The sequence below is a fragment of the Psammomys obesus genome, unplaced genomic scaffold (assembly GCF_907164565.1).
Source record: "Psammomys obesus unplaced genomic scaffold, mPsaObe1.curated_primary_1811, whole genome shotgun sequence".
Taxonomy (NCBI): domain Eukaryota; kingdom Metazoa; phylum Chordata; class Mammalia; order Rodentia; family Muridae; genus Psammomys; species Psammomys obesus.
Window position 1 is genome coordinate 4844999 of NW_026596040.1, and position 21015 is coordinate 4866013.

At 40.5% G+C, this 21015-nt stretch overlaps 1 protein-coding gene across 3 annotated transcripts in view; it reads right to left on the minus strand.

The window, feature by feature from the left end:
* Ppp2r2b (protein phosphatase 2 regulatory subunit Bbeta) overlaps window positions 1–21015 on the minus strand; it is a 393858-nt gene that overhangs the window by 218209 nt on the left and 154634 nt on the right. The window contains exon 1 of one of the 3 annotated variants that reach the window (XM_055622593.1): window positions 8374–8446. The exons of the other annotated variants lie outside the window; for them this stretch is intronic. Within the exon in view, the coding sequence (XP_055478568.1) occupies window positions 8374–8410 (37 nt within the window). The 5' untranslated portion in view covers window positions 8411–8446. Of the gene's footprint in view, window positions 1–8373; window positions 8447–21015 lie in introns of those variants that run through there. 3 annotated transcript variants of the gene reach the window in all.

Below are 21015 nucleotides of genomic sequence, written 5' to 3' on the forward strand. Positions count from 1 at the left end.
CTTCAACCAATCCTTTGTGTGACTAACCCATCCTCATTCTTTGTCTCTCAGCCTACACTGAAATCGTATAGAGCCACCCTATCGCGTTATTATTTTGCTCTCATTCATTACACCATTATTTATAATTATTTCATTTTGGAGGAGGGTTTTCCTTCCATTTCCAATGACTCTTTTTAATATTCATAAGCATTATGAGGGACAGATACTCTGTGTTGATCTCATGATTAGAACTTCAATGTATAAAGTGTAGCTGGAGCTGCTTTGCTAGCTGGCTCTATGAACAGAGGACACTCAAAATATTTACTCAAGTAAAAGGAAAGAGACAACTTGAATGTATATACTAAATACTATCTCCCATGTATATGACTAAATCACAAATGTTGATATATATATTTTTAAATTTCATCAGCAAGTAAGAATCTAAATTTTGAAAATTATATTTGGGAGTTCCACACATGTAGCAACCAATAAACTAGCCATTAGCCATGAAACTCTTTGCACACTTAAAAGCAGTCTCATCTAAATAGAATGAGCCATAAATAAAAACACACCCACTGGGATTTAAAGAGTTTCTTTGAAAAAAATTTTATAATACTGAGTACATATTGAGAAGACATTTTACAATATTACAATACACTGTTGATTTTATCCATTGCATTTTCTTATGTAGTTGTTAGAAAGGTAAAATTACTTGTATGACTTACATTGTATTTCTATTGCATGATCTGGCCTCACTCCCTAGTCCCTCAGTATTTCGTAGTTACCTTGACTTTCACACAGTAGCTTTGTGAAAACTACCTATCATGTCAAACATTACAGATGGAAAATGTGTAGAAGTTTTAAAGCTACTCTGTAAATTCTTAGGTTACCCTGTAGCATGGGGGATTAGCAAAGCAAGGTCTGAAGAACTCCTTAGATCATCGTATCTGCCCCCAGCCAAAACCTTTGTATATATTCCAACCATCACACTTGTACTCAAACTGCCTACTAACTCACCTAGAGCTTCTAGTTTACATTAATGTATTGTTTGTAAAATGTTTCATATGGACAAGAAAAGTCAACAGATAATAGACAGAGCTCTGACAGTCCTCTGTCCTGTCTCTACACCTATGCACATTTTATTTTACGGTGGCATACAGGTTATGATTAATGATCCAATGTTAACACACTGTTACTAAGATCCATAGGCATTCATATTTCCTTGTTTTTTTTTAACCTAATGTACTTTGTCTGTTCTAGAATCATCTATATACTTTCCCTGAGAATTTTTCAGACTTTCCTTGCCTTTGATCTTAAAGCTCTTGACAGCTTTAATAAATACCAGTTGAGGTGTTTTGTAGAATATTCCTCTTGGGCGTTGTCTGGTTTTCCTCATGACCGAAAACCACAAAGTTAAAGTGCCATTTTTTATCACTTCATATCAGTCAAGGGGGGCTAAAGACAGCATGACTTACGCTTATGTTGAGGCTGATCATCTGACTGAAGGAGCGTTTACTGGGTTTCTGTACCATAAGCTGCCTCCCTCTTCCCTGCATTCTCCAGAAAGAAGCCACAAGACATAGCCCACACTTCAGGAGTTGAGCTTTTTCACTTGGGGTGCTTCTTGAGGTCACATCATTTGTTAAGAGTTCCTCAGAGGGGAATCTTTTTCTTTCCTCAGTTTATGACTAGACATTAGAATCATATTGTGCACATATATCAACATGGAAATCTGCTTCGTATGTTGGGAAATGATCCCCTGTCATTTTATCTTACTGTTCAAGTTGCTCTACTTTGGCAATTGGGGCTCTTTCATTGGTTCTTATGTCTCTTTGACATGTCCTCACCCATTGATGGTATTTTGATTTCAGAATACCCTTCCTTCATGGCTCTATTGGTGGCTCCAGCGCATCATGTATATCTGTTTTCTATTAACAGCATCAGACAGATTTCCAGAGAGCCCTGGTTCTTTGCATTGGAGAATGGTTTTAGAAACTGGGACATGGGTGCTAATTGTGCTCATTGATGCTAGGATGGCCCTCTCAGTTTTTAAGAACATCCATATGTGTATACAGACCTATGCATGTAATACACGCTTCTACACAGAGTTCATCTACAAATGAACAGGTCTCTAATTGTCATTCACAACCACACGAGCATTTGACTTCTTCTTGCTTATCTCTAAGCTCCACCCCAAAGTGACAGGTGACTGAGTTTCCAACAGATGAGACTAATGCTTCATTTGTTGCTGGATTCTCAGTGTTTGGTGCTTATATTTTGAGTTGATATTGAGTTTACTCCACAATCTCAGTTCTGAAAGGGGCTAGAGATAAATCTGCAAATGTTACAAAATATAGATTTCCAAGACTAAGATCACAACAATTTATTAGGGTAACCGCACAGGAAGGTGTGCTAACAAAGGTCTCATCTAAATGTTTTTATTCAACTCGGTGAAGGGAAAGTGACAGTAATAGGCCTAAGCCACAGAAAAAAGATCCAGGCTTCCTTGGAAAGGATTCAAGTGCCATAAAATGATTTGTTTCTCCACAGCAATTTACATTTATTAAAATAGATAATAGACGTAATCATTGTCAAAATAGAGCTTCTAACCCTGTACAATGTCTTAATACAGTCTCCAAGCTCCTGACAAACAGGCACAAAGCCATGGCAGATCAGACTCTAAGTGGGGGATCACTCTAAGAGCACAGCAGAAAAAAACCAATCTCACTTCTGGGAAGGGAAACAAGAGCTGAGAACAGCCTTTGAAGGTGGAGGGTGAAGTACAAAGAGAAAGGTGCTAAAGTGATGCCTTGGCTGAAGAAAGGACCCGGCTCTGATGTGACACTCTGCATTAACGATGCTAATTTATGCCTGGATAAGTGTGTGTGCATGACACAGGGAATTTAAAGAGGTCTGCATTATGCCCTGAGCTCATCCACAGTCTCTTGCAAAAGGCAGGTGCTTTATGCAGGGACTGCTTCACCTGGGCAGAGATGTCTGGTTTTTGTTTTTGTCAGTTTCATGGGAACAAACCATTTGCCTCCTTAAATCTATTCTATACTCATTTCTAATCTATTCTTTACCCTGAAGATCGAAAAAAGACTTCTTTTTAAACAGATTTGGCCATTGCCTCGCATCTTCTACGAATTCAAACGTTTTCTTTAAAAGAAAAACAATATAACAAACAAAACAAAATACCCACAGGTTCCTTTTAGTCCTACTGGAAAAAGCAAAAGAAGCCGCACATATTTTCAAATATCTTCAGGATGGGGTTCCCAGCTAATGGTGTGGAAGGGAAGGGGAATTCAGGCTGCCTAGCATTTCTTTTCTTCCACCTGACCCAGGCTTTGTGGGTGGTTATCCCCTCGGGCCAGCCTCCCAACCCTTCATTGTCCCTACAGTACCCTAGGGATTGAACCTTCATTCTTTTATCACTGAAGACCTCTTGTCCAGGTTTATTTCTTTTTAATTGTACACTTTCATAGCAGCCAAAGTCTTCCTTTGGTCACATTTGTCATCGTGCACTTAACTTCGTTACTTTTTGCTTAATATGCTTTCCCAGAGGCTCTTGCCATCCCATACTAGTGGCCCCCTCACTTCATGATTAGCCGAAAATGCCCCTGAATATCCATTGAGTAAATAAATAAAAAACTGACCACAGCTTCCACCCGCACAATTTGTCAAGGTTTTCTGAGCAATAAAGCTTGAGATGCTGAGGAATATACCATTACACACCAGAGATTTGATTGGTTGCCATAGAGATGAGTGTAAAAAATAGCACTGGTAGGCTCTTTCCAAAGAAAGAGAAAAATGTGATGAAATGAATTATATCTTGGACGTGAGTCTAAGAGGCCATGAAAAGTCCTAATCAGAAGACTCCTCTATTAATTTCTAAGTCTTACGCCTTAAGGTCAATGTTATTCAGGAATTTGGGGTTATTCAGTAGCTGTATCACATGCTAGGTGCTATAGTAGGCTACCAGGTACATGCTAAGCAAGAAAGATGGGCACTTCCTTCTGGGTGGGGCACATAACCAGCACACTAGCAAGTGAGAGAAATGGCTCTCTCACTTCAAGTGATGCTAAATGAAGATGCTGCCAGGAGAGCAAAGAAAGATAGTGAAGACAAAGACAGACAAGCTCGCCTTCACTGTTCCATTATGACTGTGCTGACACAAGTGCCTACGTAGATTCATGCTTTCTTAGACTATAATGCATCCCCTTTCTGGAGCACATAACTAGGCAAAAGATACATAAGCTTTCTATGGAGTAATCTAATGTTAATCCTGAGAGTCACAAAAGAAAAACCAGTTCCACAATTTTGAGCTAAATTTGAAGCAAGCTTTAATTAAAACTGATCGTGATGGACTCTGGTAACGTTCCCTCTTTGGGATTCCAGCAACTGGAGACAAATCACCTGTTGTAAGGGCTTTTAAAGAACAAAAACACATGGCCATTGTATTTCCCATGTGGCTTTGTTATTTCCTGAGAACTTTACCTCCTAGCATTCCAGGAAGTTACCCGGTCCTTGGGCAGGCGGGGCTTACAGGTTCTCAGCTGCCAGCCCCACCTCTTCCCCACCCCCATCATGGCACCCTGTTCCCTAAGATGCATAGCTCATCAGAACATCTATTTCCTGACAAGATTTTTTTTTAACTTGGTGTCAGTTGAGAGTAATTAGGGACACCCAAAATATTATAGGCAATACAGAAATTATAGATTTTGCAAAAAATGGATGGGGAATCTCCAGATAACCACTGTAAACCCTGAGGCAGAGGGTAGCACTGGATGCTTCTCTGGTCCTTGAAAATTATGTGCAAAATATTTGCTGGATGAGTGGACATGCATCAAAAAAGTTAGCCAGCTGAAGCGTGACTGCAGGGGACTTGAAAGAAAGCTAGTTGCTCACTTAGCAAGAGGGAAAAGCACTGGGAAACAGTATGAGTCCTACCACCCTCTGACTGAAGACGATGATGGGTCAGGAGGGGAGAAATTTACAAATGTAACCTAGGCTCTCCCAAAACACATGGCTCAGGACTAAGGATCCAGATCATTTTCTCTAATGGAGGAGCGACATCAACAGATTGACACACCATTCCCATTACACTCCTGAGTAAATAAACTAACAGTGTCTTTGTTTTTAACCTAACAAATTACAGATTGATTACGGGTGATTAGTGACCATGAATACACAAAATTGTTTGCATTTCACTTGGAAGTCTGAATTATAGTCTTGTCTTCACACTAGCTCAGTCAAGCTTCCAAAGGGAAAAGCCCCTTATCTTCCTTCAAGCAAAACTTAAACTAACAATTAGCCACAGGAATCGGACTCTGATGCACAGGGCTCCATTATTTTGGTTCATTGCTGTTCTGCCTGCTGCAGAATCGGCCTCTCCCTTTGTAGTGGATACATACTCTTCTGCCAAAAGACGGTGCAATAGCTCAAAAGATTCTTATCATTCTCAGTGCCTGAAAATGCATTGGTGAGGGAAATAGAACTGCTTCTGGGACAGTACTGCAAACTATCCTGATCTCTCTCTCTCTCTCTCTCTCTCTCTCTCTCTCTCACACACACACACACACACACACACACACACACACACACACACACTCACGTCAGCTAGGTAATCAGGATTCAAAAAGGTCCAGTGAGGGCCTTGAATTATCCACACTAAGATCCAAGGTTCTTAAAAAAGGGAATTGGGTAATTGCCAAGCTTTGGTTTAATTTTGTGCTCAGCTGTACAGAGGGGCATGGAATGATTAACCGAGATTAACAACCTCAGAATGTTTGGGCACCTTTTAGTATAGCAATTGCCATTTGGGACCAAAAAAAAGACCCCATAATCCATCTCAAGGAAATTCTTTTGCTTAAAAAAAATAAATAAAAAAGGTTTCCCAGGGAGTGTCAGTCTGAACTACTAACATTCTAAGCCCACCAAATTAGCGTAGTTTCTAACAAAACAAGTAATGGCAGTTCATGTGTCTCTGCAACCATGTTCCCTTTTTATTCTGTGCTAGCTTCTAAACAAATAGCTCATGCTCCAGCTCTGTATGCAAAGGGGCAGGAGGAGTTAGAGCTCTGTGCTGTTTAGATAGCTTTCCAATCAGGAGAATAGGTCTCACCTTTCAGCCTAGCTGGCCTGGAACTCACTATGTAGACTAGGCTGCCCTCGAACTCATAAAGATCTTCCTGCCTTTGCCTCCAGAGTGCTGGGATTCAAGGTGGCCTTCCACCACACCTGGCCTGTTTGCCTTTAAATCTGCCTTATGAAGTTGTTAGAAAGATACAATAGTGGTGGAAACATAACCCCTAAAACCAATCTTTTTTTCTAATCCTAATCGACTTCCTGGATATTTTGTGCAAGTTTAACCTCCCCAAGCCTTGGTTTCTCCGTGTGTAAAGCACATCCAGCAGAAATGTCACCTCATAAGGTGATGACTACACTTCAGCGGATTCTTGGCACCAAGCGGCACCCACGTGCTTAACAATTATTAACTATGATATAAGGTGGCACTCACTCAATAAGAGAGATGGCTGCCAGCCTCTTTATACCAAGCTCCTGCCATAGTTTCTTGTTTTAGAAAATTAGAGGAACCATATATGGTTTCACGCCCCAAGTGTTAAATTATTTCATGTTGGAAACTCAAGACAATCTTAACTGAAGTCTAATGGATTCTATTTTTAAAGATGGGTAAATATGTGAAAATGACACTTTTTTAGTGATTTCATACACTTTATACTTCACGTTTATTCATTCATAAACTATTTAAAATGTTTCAATAGTTCCTAACCCCTTAGTATTTTGAAAAGGGCCAAAGGGACCGCCATCTTTCTTTAAAAAGCCCCTAAAATGCTACCTTCTCTCTCTCTTTCTTTTTTTTTCTCTCTCTCTCTCTGGCTGTCTCTCTCTCTCTCTCTCTTCTCTCCTCTCCTCCTTCTTCTCTTCTGGTTCCTCCTCTCTCTCTGCTCATGGTGGAGGATCATAAAAATTGGAGATTTATTCAACTCTTTACCATGTTATCTCATTAAAGCAACATTGAAAGTGTTACTGTTGGTTGAAATGAAAGAAGATGATATCCAGGGAAGAACGAAACTGAACTTCACATGACGCATACACACGCAGGTATTATTTATTACCATCTTACTTAAAAAATATCTATGTCTGTGTGCCTGCTTGTCTGCATTTACCACATGCATGGAGGTGCTCTTGGAGGCAAGAAGGAACATCAGAAGTTATAGGAGACTGAGAACTACCTGGAATGAACGCTGGTTCTCTGCAAGAACAACAAGTACTCTTAATCACTTACAAGCCCACTGAGAAATATCTTTGAAGATTTAAGTGTATAGTTGAATGGAAAATCCCCTGTTTCGCACAGACAAGGACCTGGATGTGAGCCTCCGCATTGCCAAAAGAAAAGACAAAGAGTCATCTTCTGAAGTCCCACACCTCCCTCAGGACATGGCGCCTGGTATGTTTTCATTCATACCTGGACAGAGATCATATACCTACAGATACGTACACGTGCTCAGCTATATAGTATTTTCTACCTTGATTTTGCCTTTAGCCACTTTTTAAGTTTCATTTTTCCCTATGACAATTATTCCTTACAGGGGTTTCCCTTCCTTCTTTGCTTAAAGGTAGATTTTATCATGAACAACTTACACATTGGTTTGTGATACAAACTCAGTATTCATACTGTCCTCTGCTACAAACTCTACGTCAAAGGAACATTTTTGGTGATTTTTTTTTTCTTAAATCAAATTACAATTGTTTTCACTTTAATTTTCAGGATGCAAAACTACATCCTGTGAAGCTAATCACCTTTGCCATAAACAATTTGAAGAAATGAGTTACAAAAATGTCATCTGAAACTGTTCAATGTTGCCAGAGGGCTTCCGAATATTTAGGATTAGTGTATAGTTACTGTTCTTTTTCCTACAAAGTGATTTCTATTTTCACACTTAAAAAACAACTCTATGTCTAGATTGTTCATTCCTCATTATAGGCAAAGCAAGGGGCCTATTTTTTTTCTCTTTTGTCTCCAGACCCCAAGCCCTATTCAACCAATTAATAGATCTGTCTTGTTTCACTAGCCTGTTCACCCATGTCTCTATCATCAATAAAGCAGGCTGTGCTCTTGTCTATCTTGTCTACCAGGAACTCTTTCTCTTGGCAATTCTAAACTCATTAAATTTATCATTTCCATGTACATTTGATCATAATAGCACTTAATTATTAAAATCATAAGTCAAAGTATGTATCACGTGCAAGTATTTTAAAATATGTATGTATGTGTGTATATATACTCTCACAGAACAACTATTAAGCACTATTGACTCAGTGCTTCCATGTTGCTATCTGGTCAAGAGTAGCAGGCATAAATGGTAATACCTTTGCTTCCATAGGTGCTTTCATCTGGGTAATTCATGCTTCATTATTGTGCCACTATTCTCTCTCTTGGGGTCCCTCTTGACTCCTGTGACAAATATGGGGTTCAGATTCAGGCTTCAGGAAAGGGAGGTGGTGCTTTCAGGTTTTGGTAAAATAGAGCTGCATTTACAGACTTTAGACCCCAGCCCGTCTCGTAGGTGAGATTGTTCCTGACACAGCAAGTTCTAACTGATAGCTTAGAATCTTACAAAATCCCAACCCAAGAGATTGTATTTATTACTTCGTGAGGATCAAATCACTCCCAGCCTGAACTGATACTGGCTGAAAGGTTAAAGATGGATAAGTAACTTACTTATATATTGTCTTCTGTCTTGCAGAAGTAATAGTGTATACTTTAAGAATTATAGATAATCCATCTAATACTAATAAAAATAAAGTCTAACATAACTCAACAAATACTATAAAGGTGTCCTGTGTACCGCTGTTGGCTTACTGTATGCTGTGTCATATGTGTGGTGCTCACAGCAACCTTATGAAAGACTATGTTATCTTCGCTTTATAACAAAGACACACGGGTTTGGAAAAGTTTAATAATTTGTCCTAGGATATAAACCGAGTGACGTTAGTCATCTGAAATATATTTTTAGTATAGTACCAAACTCTAGGGATTGCAAAGACAAAAGCTTATATGGTCCAGTATGAGTTATATTTGTGACCATTTCAGAGTTCTGGAAATATTGCAGACAACAAAATAATTACTCATTCACTGTTCAGTCCACTGCAGGGACAAAACTATTCAAGATACATCTGTTGTCTGACTTAATCCTTAAAACAGATACCTGTGGGTTAGATGTTTGGGTGTGCTACACAGCCACAAAAGATAGCCAAGTCCATTGGCTTCTTTATGCTTTTAGAAATCACCAAAGAAGTTTAGTTCTTTAAGGCTTATATCACTGGCTAGGAACATGGTCTTTGAGACCTTTTGATTTGGCAAGTAGACAATAATTTTAAAAACAAGGTACATCTCCTACCATGGTTCAGCAAAGAATTTGGGTGATACACAGAAAGCCAAACAAATCTCACTTATATGTAGAGGCTAAAGCAAACTGACTTCTTGGAATGGAGAGACAGAATATTGGCCACTGGGAGCTAAGAGGAGGGAGAGTTAAGATAGAATGAAAAGGTGACTGAATGTTTGAAGAGAGGTGATGAAGGCATGGTGCAAACAAGCCAAGAAGAGTTAAGGGGAAGGTACACCAAGCTTCTTTGCCCAAAGAACCTGCTCTAAGAGACATTGTTGCCATAATTTGCACAGAAATTCAGCACAAAGGAGCATTCTTTCCCCAGGCTGAGATTTCCTTCAGGTAGGAATCCAGGTATTATTTAGTATTTTTAACCTGGGAAAAACTGTATTCTGTGAATTAGGATCCATAGCCTTAACAAGTTTTCTAACAAAAAATAGGCCCACGGTCAGAGATAAGTTCATCACCACCAATGGTTCTGTTTCCTGATTGGGAAAATAAGTAAAAACAACAATAAAAATATTCATTTGCTGTTCACTGCTATAAGAATTTCGCAAACAGTTTGAAGAAATCTAAAACACCGATGCATGTATCAGCATCAGATATCACTGTATTGTATCCAGCTTCTTCAGTGACCCAAATTTGACCACTTTGCAGTCAACAATTTAGGCAAGTCGGTTTACTAAACAAACTAATCTGGAAGGCTGAAGGCTGAAAATACCACCAGTACCACAACATCTGTGCAACAATTTGCTAATTGTTTTCATGGTTCAAAGAGATTGTTTTTCCAAGGCCCTAGTTTAATGAACACCTCACAGAAGCAGAAATCAATTTTGGGCAGTATGAAATAGACAGAAGTATCTTCCTGTGAAAGCAATACCAAACCACCATGCCAACCTTCAGTGCCCAGACACCCTCAGGAGCTCATCAAGGAACTTCAGCGTATTTTGTCAAAGATGCCTGTGCATTCCTAACTGGATGTTGAAGTATCATAGTGTTATTGTCTTTTGCTAATCTACATGACGAAGCATAATTTCTCTTGCATGTAGATTAGGATAAAGATGTCCTATGGAGGACAAAGAGAAAAGAGAAATTCTACCCAGAGTTCATCTTGAAGAAATGGAGCAAAGAGGATATGTAATACTATTTGCTGACTTTTACTCCATATTCCAGTGACTCATCCAATCCAAAAACTCCAAGAGCAAAGAGGAAAAATTAAGGAAGCAATTTCCTTTGTAACTTCACATACATCTTTAGGCTATGATTTAATTTCAAGTTATCTATGGATTAAAATGGCTTCATGGTGTGATGTCATCAGCCTGCTTTTCTTTTTCTGGTTCCTTTCTTAAAATATTTTGTAGGTCACCAAGAGCGGGTAAAACTAAAGCAAAGATCATGCTATTCTTAGCATATGGTTTCCTTGGAGCTAAAACTGGAAACGCGTATTTTTTTAAGTTACTAGTTGTAGAGATAAAAATCTGTTTGATCAATTGCTCAAAATTCAGCTCTAGGTCACCTTACCAAGGTCACTTTTTAGAAAGTCGATAACAGAATGCCTGGAGGTGGCATGTGTCATGAACCCAAGGAAGAACACCAAGGTTTCTCAGACATAGCAACACAAAGCCAAGTCATCTCATGTGTGGATGGCATTTTCCTGTCCACATTACTCTATTGCAAGTTGCCATATTGCAGAACACTGCTCTCTAGCACCTGCCCCCTGTGTAGACCTCTCCTGTAGGTCTGCTTGTCACTAATCCACTGATTAAACATTTTAAGACTGGCTTTGACAAAACATGCCAGAAATTCCTTCAGGGTAATTAAAACTACCTTCTGTGTCAATAAACAAAGCCCATGAGATCTTTCATGTGCAGAAGGGTTGGCTGGAGACCACTGGCTCTAGGACATTTTTTTCTCAGATGGGCTTTCCATCACTGCAATTGATTTTCACTGACTCATCTACACCCTTGCCTGCCCCACCTTGAGAAGACCAGCTGATGTCAGAGATAGCATCTTACATCTCTTGCCCTAATCAAGAGACAAGGACTAAACCAGGACTGAAGCTAAGGCCAAGCTCACTCTTAATCTTTTTACCTAATGCTTTAGGTAAGAGGGCTGAGAAGGATTACTGCTGCAAGTTACTACTGCTCCAGAGTTCCAACTGTTTTCTCACTTGAGGAATTATTGTGCCATCAAGGTAAAGGAAGGAACTCAGGCGAGTATCTGCTGCTCTGATATACAGAGGCTCATCTTCCACACACAGCATGTACTCTATGAATTGTTTATCTGTACACTGAAAGCGTATTGTTTTTATTATATAAACAATGTGGACAGGTGTTCACAACTGTCATATATTATAGGAATATGGAGAGAAATGATCTAACATTTAATCGGCTTGAAATAATTATCATTAATTTTTTGATGGCCATCTTTTTTATAGACTATTATAAACATTTAAGCTTATCTAGGAAGAACCCTGCTGTACACTGCCTTTTTATTATGGATATAGATACCTTTAATTCTTCTTAAAATATGGGAATTTTGTTTATAAAAAGGACATTTTGCTTATCATAACCAATATTAATAACTTTTTGTATTTTTCCTTCCGAACATCATAGTACACTGACTCATAAACATGAGTGAGGTTTCATGGTCAATAAATACTTGCAGAATGGTTCAAGAATAGAATGACAGAATAAACAGAAACGAGTGTGTAAAATGGCAACAAGCCAGAAGAAAGTCTGGGTCCTTATAAAATTCACATAGTGCATCAGTGACAGCTTCTTTAAACTTTAGCTGGGGTAGGACGCCCTGACTTCAGCATCTTTACAGAAATCAACAAGTCCGAATTCTCATACGAAGAGCACATGACTCTCCTTTGAGCCATCTTGGGGAGGTCAGCTTCACCCCTTTGCAAAACGTTTGTCTCACCAGGACTTGTTGATTTTTATGCCCTTTATGGGATTCAGGTAGGAAGACTCACAGGACCCAGCTCCTCCTTCTCATTTGTTGCATGAAATTCTGCCTTAACTGCATGTGACCTGGAGGAGGCACTACAGTGCATAGGTAGAGGAAGAAAGGCCAGGGGAAGGAAGAGTCTCCAAAGCCATTAGGAGGAAGCCCCATTCCTGCTGGGTAAAGGCTTTCTGGGGGGGGGACTGCTATGGGGGGGTTACTTACACTCCTATGAGTAACTGCTCACTAGTGCTCTGTAAGAAAGCCCAATAAACTCATTGGTTCCTTAGAGTGAACCTTGAGAGAATTAACCTTTCTTTGACACTGGATCCTTAGGAGAGAAAATTGTTGTGATTTGTGTCCCCTCTCTCCTGTTGTCCCTCCCCCCACCAAAGGAATTTTAGGAACACCGTGCAACCAACTGCTGTCCTAACTGCAGTGGAGTCATCCATCTACTTTTAAATGAAATCAAGTTCAAAACATCTTTTATAAGCAGTTGCATGCCAAAGACTACCTTGTCCTGCATGCATTAAACTAAAAAGCAAAGATGAAATTCTTGCCTTTCAGAAAGGTCTGCCTTATCAGGGAGAAAATATGAAGCATCTGCCTTGCCCTGGATGGCTGAACTCAGACCTCAGCTTCCACATTTGTGAAGTGGGAAGACTATCTATGCCTCATAGAATTGTGATTATCAAATACCTTCGGGCATCCAAGGAAATAAACACTTTGATGAGAAGCTGGGTTGGGGACAGAGACTGTGTGAATACTTAGGAAGGGAATTAGTACACACAGAGGCAGAAGAGTGCAAGTGGTCCAGGGCACTGGGAGCCAGCATAAGCAACCTTGGGTGGTTTGAAGATGAATTCACACTGAGAAGATGAGTGGGCAGGGGGAACATTAACATTCATAAGCACAGGGGAAAACTGGGAGCAGACTAACCTTCTTAAAGGGCAAACAAAAGAAAAAAAATGTTTTGCCTTTTCAGCATGCACCAATGTCTAGATAGAAACGATCCCTGTGAGGGACTCAAAGGCAACCTGCTTGTCAAGTTACTGGAAAAAGAATAGAGCCTGGTTTTGCACAGCAGGCTCAACCCCAAGTTTCTAGGACCTATGGGGAAGAAGAAAACTCTGATCAGAAAATTTCCATTTTGTATTGTGCCGAGGAAGCTCTCAGATTGACTAAGCGTCTTGGCAGAAGAAACACAATGTGACAGTCAGATCGCTTTTGTCCCCCCCTCCCCTTTCCCCAGCCCGGAGTTCAGTCCTGCTGAGTCCTCAGCATCCTTTTCATCCCTGGCCTTGCACAGGGGTAGGAGATAAGATTAGAAACCAGCCACTGTCAAGGACCTTGGACACCGTCCTGTAGCCCTCAGGGAGTACTGCTCCCTAACCACGTCACTGATTTACTTTCAAACTAGCATGGCTGAGAAATTCCCAGAAGCATGTCCCCACAGATCTGAGCTGCCTTTATCCCTCCCTGCTTTCAATACAGAAGAGGGTGATGATATTGGTATATTTAATATCATGAACAGGTCATTTTAATAATACTATATTGCCAAATCTCCATTGAAACTCATTGTTTCTAGAAGGTGCCTTCATATTCACGATCCTCTAAGAAAGCACTAGTTTTCCTACCCATCTCCACACTTCCCTATTCACCAACCACTGTCTATCCATCCATCCACCCATCCATCTACCCATTCATCTTTAAATTTTATGAACTGAGCATGTAGACCATATATACTATATAATATTAATGCTCCATAAAATGTTTTAATAAAAAGAGACCTTAAAGAACCTGGTATCTTGACTTCAAGTGCCCCAACAAATCAAATGAACCAGAACTTCCAACTGACTTCCAATTGTAAAAACCAAAGACAGCCCAAATCTAGATAGCCAACAAGAGTTTAAAATGGACTCAGGACCACTAAGAATATAACAGCAATCATAACATATTCATACAGATCAAATGAATCTGATTTACGTTATCTTTCACTTCCACCAAATTACAATGTCAATTTTTGGAGAAAACTAGCAATGTTATGGAAGTCTGAAGACAATAAAAGGTGGAATTACCCTTTCTCAGCTTTTCCTGAGTTCAAATTACGTTCAACTATATGCTCACTGTATTAACTAGAAAAATAAAAAGTACAGCTTTTAGAAATGTCAAATTTGTGCCCCACGAGAGGTTAGCTCATTAAGCAAGCATACTGGTTGTCATACTGGGTCAATAATTCTTTGAAGTTACCTACTTACCAGTTTGAGGAAAATTAACATTTCTGGGTCACCAGGTTCCATATACTCATCTACAAATGATGCCCGGGAACCATGAAAGTAATTTTATTTAACATAAATGGGCAACTGCATCCTGGGAAACAAGCTGCTCGCCCGTGCACTTAATGATTTAGAATTGAACCTTCCTCTTTGCTCAGAAAAGGTAAAAAAGCCAGAGCTCCGGAAGAGAATGGGCCAAAGGGACTGGATTAAAAATCAGTGATTATGTGTTTGTGACTTTTTTTCTTACTCTCATTCCATATAACTTCCCCAAGATGAATTTAAAAGACCTTAAAAATCTGTGGGAATGAGAAGTTGAGGCAAACTGTGGCCAGAACAGAGGTGGGGGTGGGCCGTATTGGTTGCAAAAAAAATTTTATTGGTTGGTACAGCTCTCTTAGAAAGTAAGTTATAAATGTCATCTAGAAACAAATTGCTCACGTCATGTAGTTCAGGACTTTAGAAACTAAAGACATGATTTGAAGACAGCCTGCTATTTATCACACAATTATAACACACTGGGCATAATTTGAACTTAAGGGAATAGTAAAGTTATGATTCTACTACAGGATGGTACAGAGTTATCCCCTTAACTGAATCCAAACCGACCGCTTTTACATGTGAAACACATACACAGATGAGGACAGAGAGAGTGAGGATGAGAACAATTAAAAGGAAATATACAAAATATTGATGGTAGTTAGTCTGGAGCTAAAGGTAAAAAATGCTTTTCTTTTAGGCTTTTCTTTACACACTGAACATTCATTGCTATGTACTTGGTTCTCTCTTAATACCAGTGCTTTCCACACAGTATTAGTCTTACTAGTACATAGCCATTGCCACAAACTGCAGAGGAAGAGGTGAGTTATTGGGATAGGTTCTGGTCCTTGTCAAGAAAAGCTCATTGACTGCTGTTATAGGATATCCACACACGTGTAAAAAATGAAGACTATATCAAATTTTCATCCTATTAAGTTATTCATAAGGAATTATGACATCTAAAGTATATGTCCAAATGGCTTGTACAATAAAAAGAATGTAGCATATTTCAATTTGTGCTTAGAAAACACGCATTTGGTTTAGACATAAAAATTGCATTTTCTCCTATGTGAAATCCAGACTAAACTATCCACATATTTACATTTACAGAAATTTACATTACATACAAAGCCACCCTACAGGACAGCGAAAGAGAAATACTTGATTTTAAAAGCATTAAAACTGAGCCAGGATCCTGATGTGAAAATAAAGCTCCTCTAGGAGGTGACTCAGGTGGAGGCAGACTTCTGCTCTTCTTCTTGAGTTGTGTGTTTACTGAGAACCAGTAGTTTGCTCCCAACTCTCTTCATGTCTATTTCACTTCATACCAGGGCAAATGGAAGAAGAATGGTGTAAAATGGAAGAAAACGCTTGTCTCAAGTGAAAGGTAAGTTGAGTGTTTTCAAAAGGGGACCAGAACTGTGGAGTTAAATGGAGTAGACAACCACAGACAGGTGCCATGAAAAATCACTCGTGAGGTGACTACACAGCCACTCAAGCTCAAGCAGATAAAAGTGCCTGTGGTCTTTGCCATAATGGGTCTGGGGTGGGCAAGAAAAATACAGCCCCAGACATGAGAGTACTACAACATGTATACATTCTATTTTTCACTGAAATTAATGAATATTCTTCTTAAAAGGGAATGCCACTAATGGTGAGACAGTTTTTTGAACTTTCTCAACCCTTTATCATACATAGGATGAGAGGAATTCTTTTACATGTTTGGCATCAAAACAATAGCTGTTTCTCTATCTTCCACCCTATTTTTGTAATTAGAAAACGCTTGGCAAAGATACACAATCAAAGGGCCACCCAGGTCACCTATTGGCAAACCTGGAAGCCGCATACAGCCTGATGTGTGTAGTTACCTTCACTTTTGTTGGAGGGCAAAGTGTAATCTGCCCAAATAGATGGAAAGATGTTTTGAAACAAGAATAAAGAAACTTCGGCAGACCCCACCCCCAGACACACACAGACACACACACACACACAGACACACACACACACACAGACACACACACACACACACACACACACTCCCAGCACTCCCTGTACTATCTTTGGCAACCCATGGCTTTGTTTAAGTTTAGAATTAGTGGATTTCGCAGTCTCCGTTGTGACGGTGGAGGATATCCTACAGTCTCCCTTGTGTGGGGGATTTATACCCCTCCGTGGAGTGTTTGGTGCAGAGAGGAAAGGCCATTGTGCCTGTCAGATCCTGTCATGGAGAGTTCAGCCTTCCTGCTTGGCACTTGCTCTTCCCTGTCACTGAAGCAAGATGAGCAGCACCCTGCCCATCAGATGATTATTTGTCCCAGCAGCCACCTTTGCTGCATCCCAGATTCACTCCAGCCTACGGCTGTCTCCAGTACCCATGCTGCAAAGCAGTTCCTGCCAACAACTTTGCCAAATGGCTCTTCTCTCAAAGTCATGGGCTGCCCAGACAGACTGGCTCCTCCATCTGCAGCAGCTTTTGGCAAAGAGATATTTCCCTTTCTGGCTCTACATCTTGGCTGCATCAGAGCCTTCTTGCCAGGAGAATGATCTGGCTCCTCAGGAAGTACAGCCAGACCTGGAATTCTGGAGCTACTCAGAGCTTATGCCTCTGTCCCCTGCAATGCCCCCACCCTCCTGAGCCCAGTGTCTGAACATACCAGAGACCCAGATGATCATGAATACAGACAGAGATCAATGCAGACATTTACAGCCAATAAAACTACAGATTGTTCCTTCCCTCCCCCACCTCCAAACTCATCATTAGCACATAAGGAAACGGAAGCTCAGAGACCAAAAGTGACTAATTACTGTGGCAGGCTTGGGAATCCTGGCCAGGCCTTCTGATGTACATCCCATACCAGTGAATTGCCTTACAATTTTTGTTTTCTCATTCATTTTCAAATTCTTGATTAAAAGCAGGGCTCTTTGTTCTGATGTTGAATAAGAAGAGTATTTTTTAAAACTGTGTCGACATCATGCCTTCAGTTTGTCTGTAGTCATGGTTCAGCCGCTAAGAAGAAGTGATCCACTACGGCGCTGAGTCCAGCGGTTAGACTCAGGCAGATGTGGGTGTGACTTGGGTCACATCTATTGAGGTGTAATAACAGCATTCTGCTTAAATGTTTTCATTTAAAGGGAGACAAGATGCATATCAACCAAAGGAACTGTGAGGACTAAAATGGGAACATACTCTAGAGGCCCAACTGTCCATGGCATACAGAAAGCTTTCTCCAACTACTAGCAATCATTCCTGCTAAGGATGCTCAGGTCGGCGCGGACCTTAGATTCGGTACAGCATACATGGTAGTAGCATGCCTGCTGCTCCCTTTTTCAGGTCCTGTGATTAACTGCCTAATCAAGGTTACACGGGAATAAATGAGGGGTGGGGCAAATATGTCTTCTTACCACCCTGCTAAGAAATAGGAACCTGCATTTATCTCATCTTTGAAGACGATAAAAATTAGAAAAGAGAATGTCTGCTCAAACACACACACACACACACACACACACACACATTTACAGGTTATCATTGTGAGAGCTTCTGTAATAGAAAAACACAAGCGGCCTTCCATCCATTCATACAGGAACTTCTAAGCAAACTGTGGGTACAGTCATTACATGGACGTCCGTGTGACCCATCAGAAAGCATAGGCAAAGAGGAGTTCTGACATGGTAAAGATCTTTACGACTATAAAAATTGCCAGGCGAAACCAAAGTACAGATAAACAGGCAAGGTACAAATTCCTTTTGGCGACCAGCCCCACGAGGCATACACCCTTTCAAAGTTCTTAGCTTTCTGTGGTCAAAACTTGCCCACCTCTAAACCCTACACAACTCATTGTACCCACACACTCTCCTTCATTCTTTGCAGTTGTCGTAATTAAGGTTTCTTCTGACAGTGTGACATCCCTTTCCTGTTGCCTAGGATGGCTTGTTCATCCTCCAAAGAAGCCAGTGAATGCAAATTAGTTTTCTATGGTTTTACACACACCTAGCATAGCTTCACTCTTACTTCTTTCCTTCGTGAACTTGGAGCCTAAGAAGTTGAGGTTCCTGGGTTATTTGCAACAAATCCCTGGTGAGCTCGTGGAAGTACTTTCTGTCTTCAGGTGGAGAGCTGGGGCAGGGCTTTCAGCTAAACTTCTTCAGTGCCCCATTAGAAAGGCAGGAAGGAAATTGGGGAGAGGATTACATGCCGGATGGAAACTATCTTCTTATCATGGAGGCTGGGGGACCGGGCTTTGGCCTCGTGAACCTTTACATCTGTGTGAAAGAGATGTACCAACCAGTGTCTCTGCCACTCTTTCACTGTGGTCCAGGCACAGTTAGTGCTGTCCATTGTTGATGGGTACCTAGCTGATGGGCACTACCTGAGCTCAGTCCACAAACTCACTGCACTGTTAACGTATTAGAGACGGGGTTGGAGACACTGAAATCTCTGTTTAGAAAACTCCAGCTAGTTCTCACATCTTGACTGTTCGGTTCTAGAAATATTTCATTCTTTTTATATTAGAGCGTGGAACTAGTCTACAGGAGTATGTCAGCTATGGGCTCTGTCACTGGGAGAGGGAATTGAGCTCGCTCCCGGTGATATGATAGAGAGGGCCCACAGATGTGCTGTGCTCTGTTGGGAAAGGGTCAGGCTAGTGAACCCGAAAGCACTGAGTGAACATCAAGGGGTATCTGACAACAGGTAGAACTCAATTTGAATTCCATCTGCCAAAATCCTCACAAGAAACAGAGTGGTTGGGCAAAGAGCAGATGCTTGGAGTCCAGGTTGTCCCAGGCTTGGAGGAAGTATGCTTTGCAATACAAATGTGTATGAGTTTGTTTGGTTCTTTGTATCATGGAATTTATTATTCTGAAATGAGGCTAATGTTTGATTAATTCGGCCAGCCTCCCAGTTTTCTCAAGGAGATTAGGCGAGTTAACATGAGAAACACCTAGGAAAACAGCTGGATTACAGTCAGTACTCAATGACACCTTCCCTCTGCTTTGCTGTCTAAACGGGACCCTTGTTGTTTTGTTGTTGTTGTTGTTTTTTCTTAAATGCAAATGCCAGAGTCGAGGAATGTCAGCCTATCGCCGTGCTCTTTTCATTGAGCATTATCAGTATTTTGACAGGGCTGCTACAACAGCAGTCACCCCAGGTTCACCGCTATGCTTCTGACCAGCACTCATAAAAGGCTTGGAATTGGCCCTTGGGACCTGGTTGCTAATAATGAATACTTGCTGGTAATTTCAATGCACTCTGGTTATTATGTTGAGTTGCAGAACATCTCCTGTCCCCAGAAAGGTCACTTACAATAGCATAAGGCATAACAGCTTCTTTCCACCACCTTCCATTTCAGTTTTTTCTGAGAGCTCACTCATCCATATGCATTGCAAGTTCCATCCCCATCCACCATTTGCATACAAATACCAAAGCAATTGAAGGAACTAGAAGAGGCTTTCTGTCATGGGACAGCACCTCCTTTTATTTTTCCAGTGCCTTTCCTATATTGTCATCTTAAAAACCATCTTCACACACCTGCTCAGATTTATCCACCATAGCATCCCTTCCTGGAGGGATAGTGGAAGGAGCCTGCACTTCCTAACGCTGCAGCATTTCACTGGGAACTTACTTTAAAGATGTCCAAACTCTTCTCAGCTGAGACTGGCTCCTTCTATTTTACCGCCCTGCTTACACACGGCCATGTATTGTTATTTGAAAACTTTTGGTATCTGGGTAATCATAATGATCAAAATCTCTATTTCAATGTGAAGCACATTTTGCTGTAATTTCTTGATTCCAACAAGGATCTGTTTATTTGTACTCATTGCCTCAAATTCTACCCCGAAATAAGTTTCTCATCAGTGTCTCATCTATTCACACGGTTTTAAAATAATTTTAGTATGCTCATGTGATCGAATATTATTTAAATGTTTAATATTTAAATATCTAGGCCTTTCTTGTACATATCAGAAGCAAACACCTGCTTACTGGAGAGCAGTGGTTCTCAGCCTGTGGGCTGTGACCCCTATAGGAGGTCACATGTCAGATGTCCTGCATAACAGATATTTACATTATGATTCTTAACAGTAGCAAATTAAAGTTATGAAGTATCAATGAAAATAAATGTATGGTTGGGGGAGGAACTGTAACAAAGGGTCATCGCGTCAGGAAGGTTGAGAACCGCTGCTCTAGAGCCTCGATGTAAAACTGCATGTGTCAAGGTCCTCTTGAAACTTATCAACTTCTGAAATCCATTTCCTGTTTCTCTTCGAGGACCCCTTGTATGTATTCTCATGACTCTGAGAGTTGTCTTCAGCACTGACCGCTGCATTCACACCCAAACTATCTTATCATGTATGGC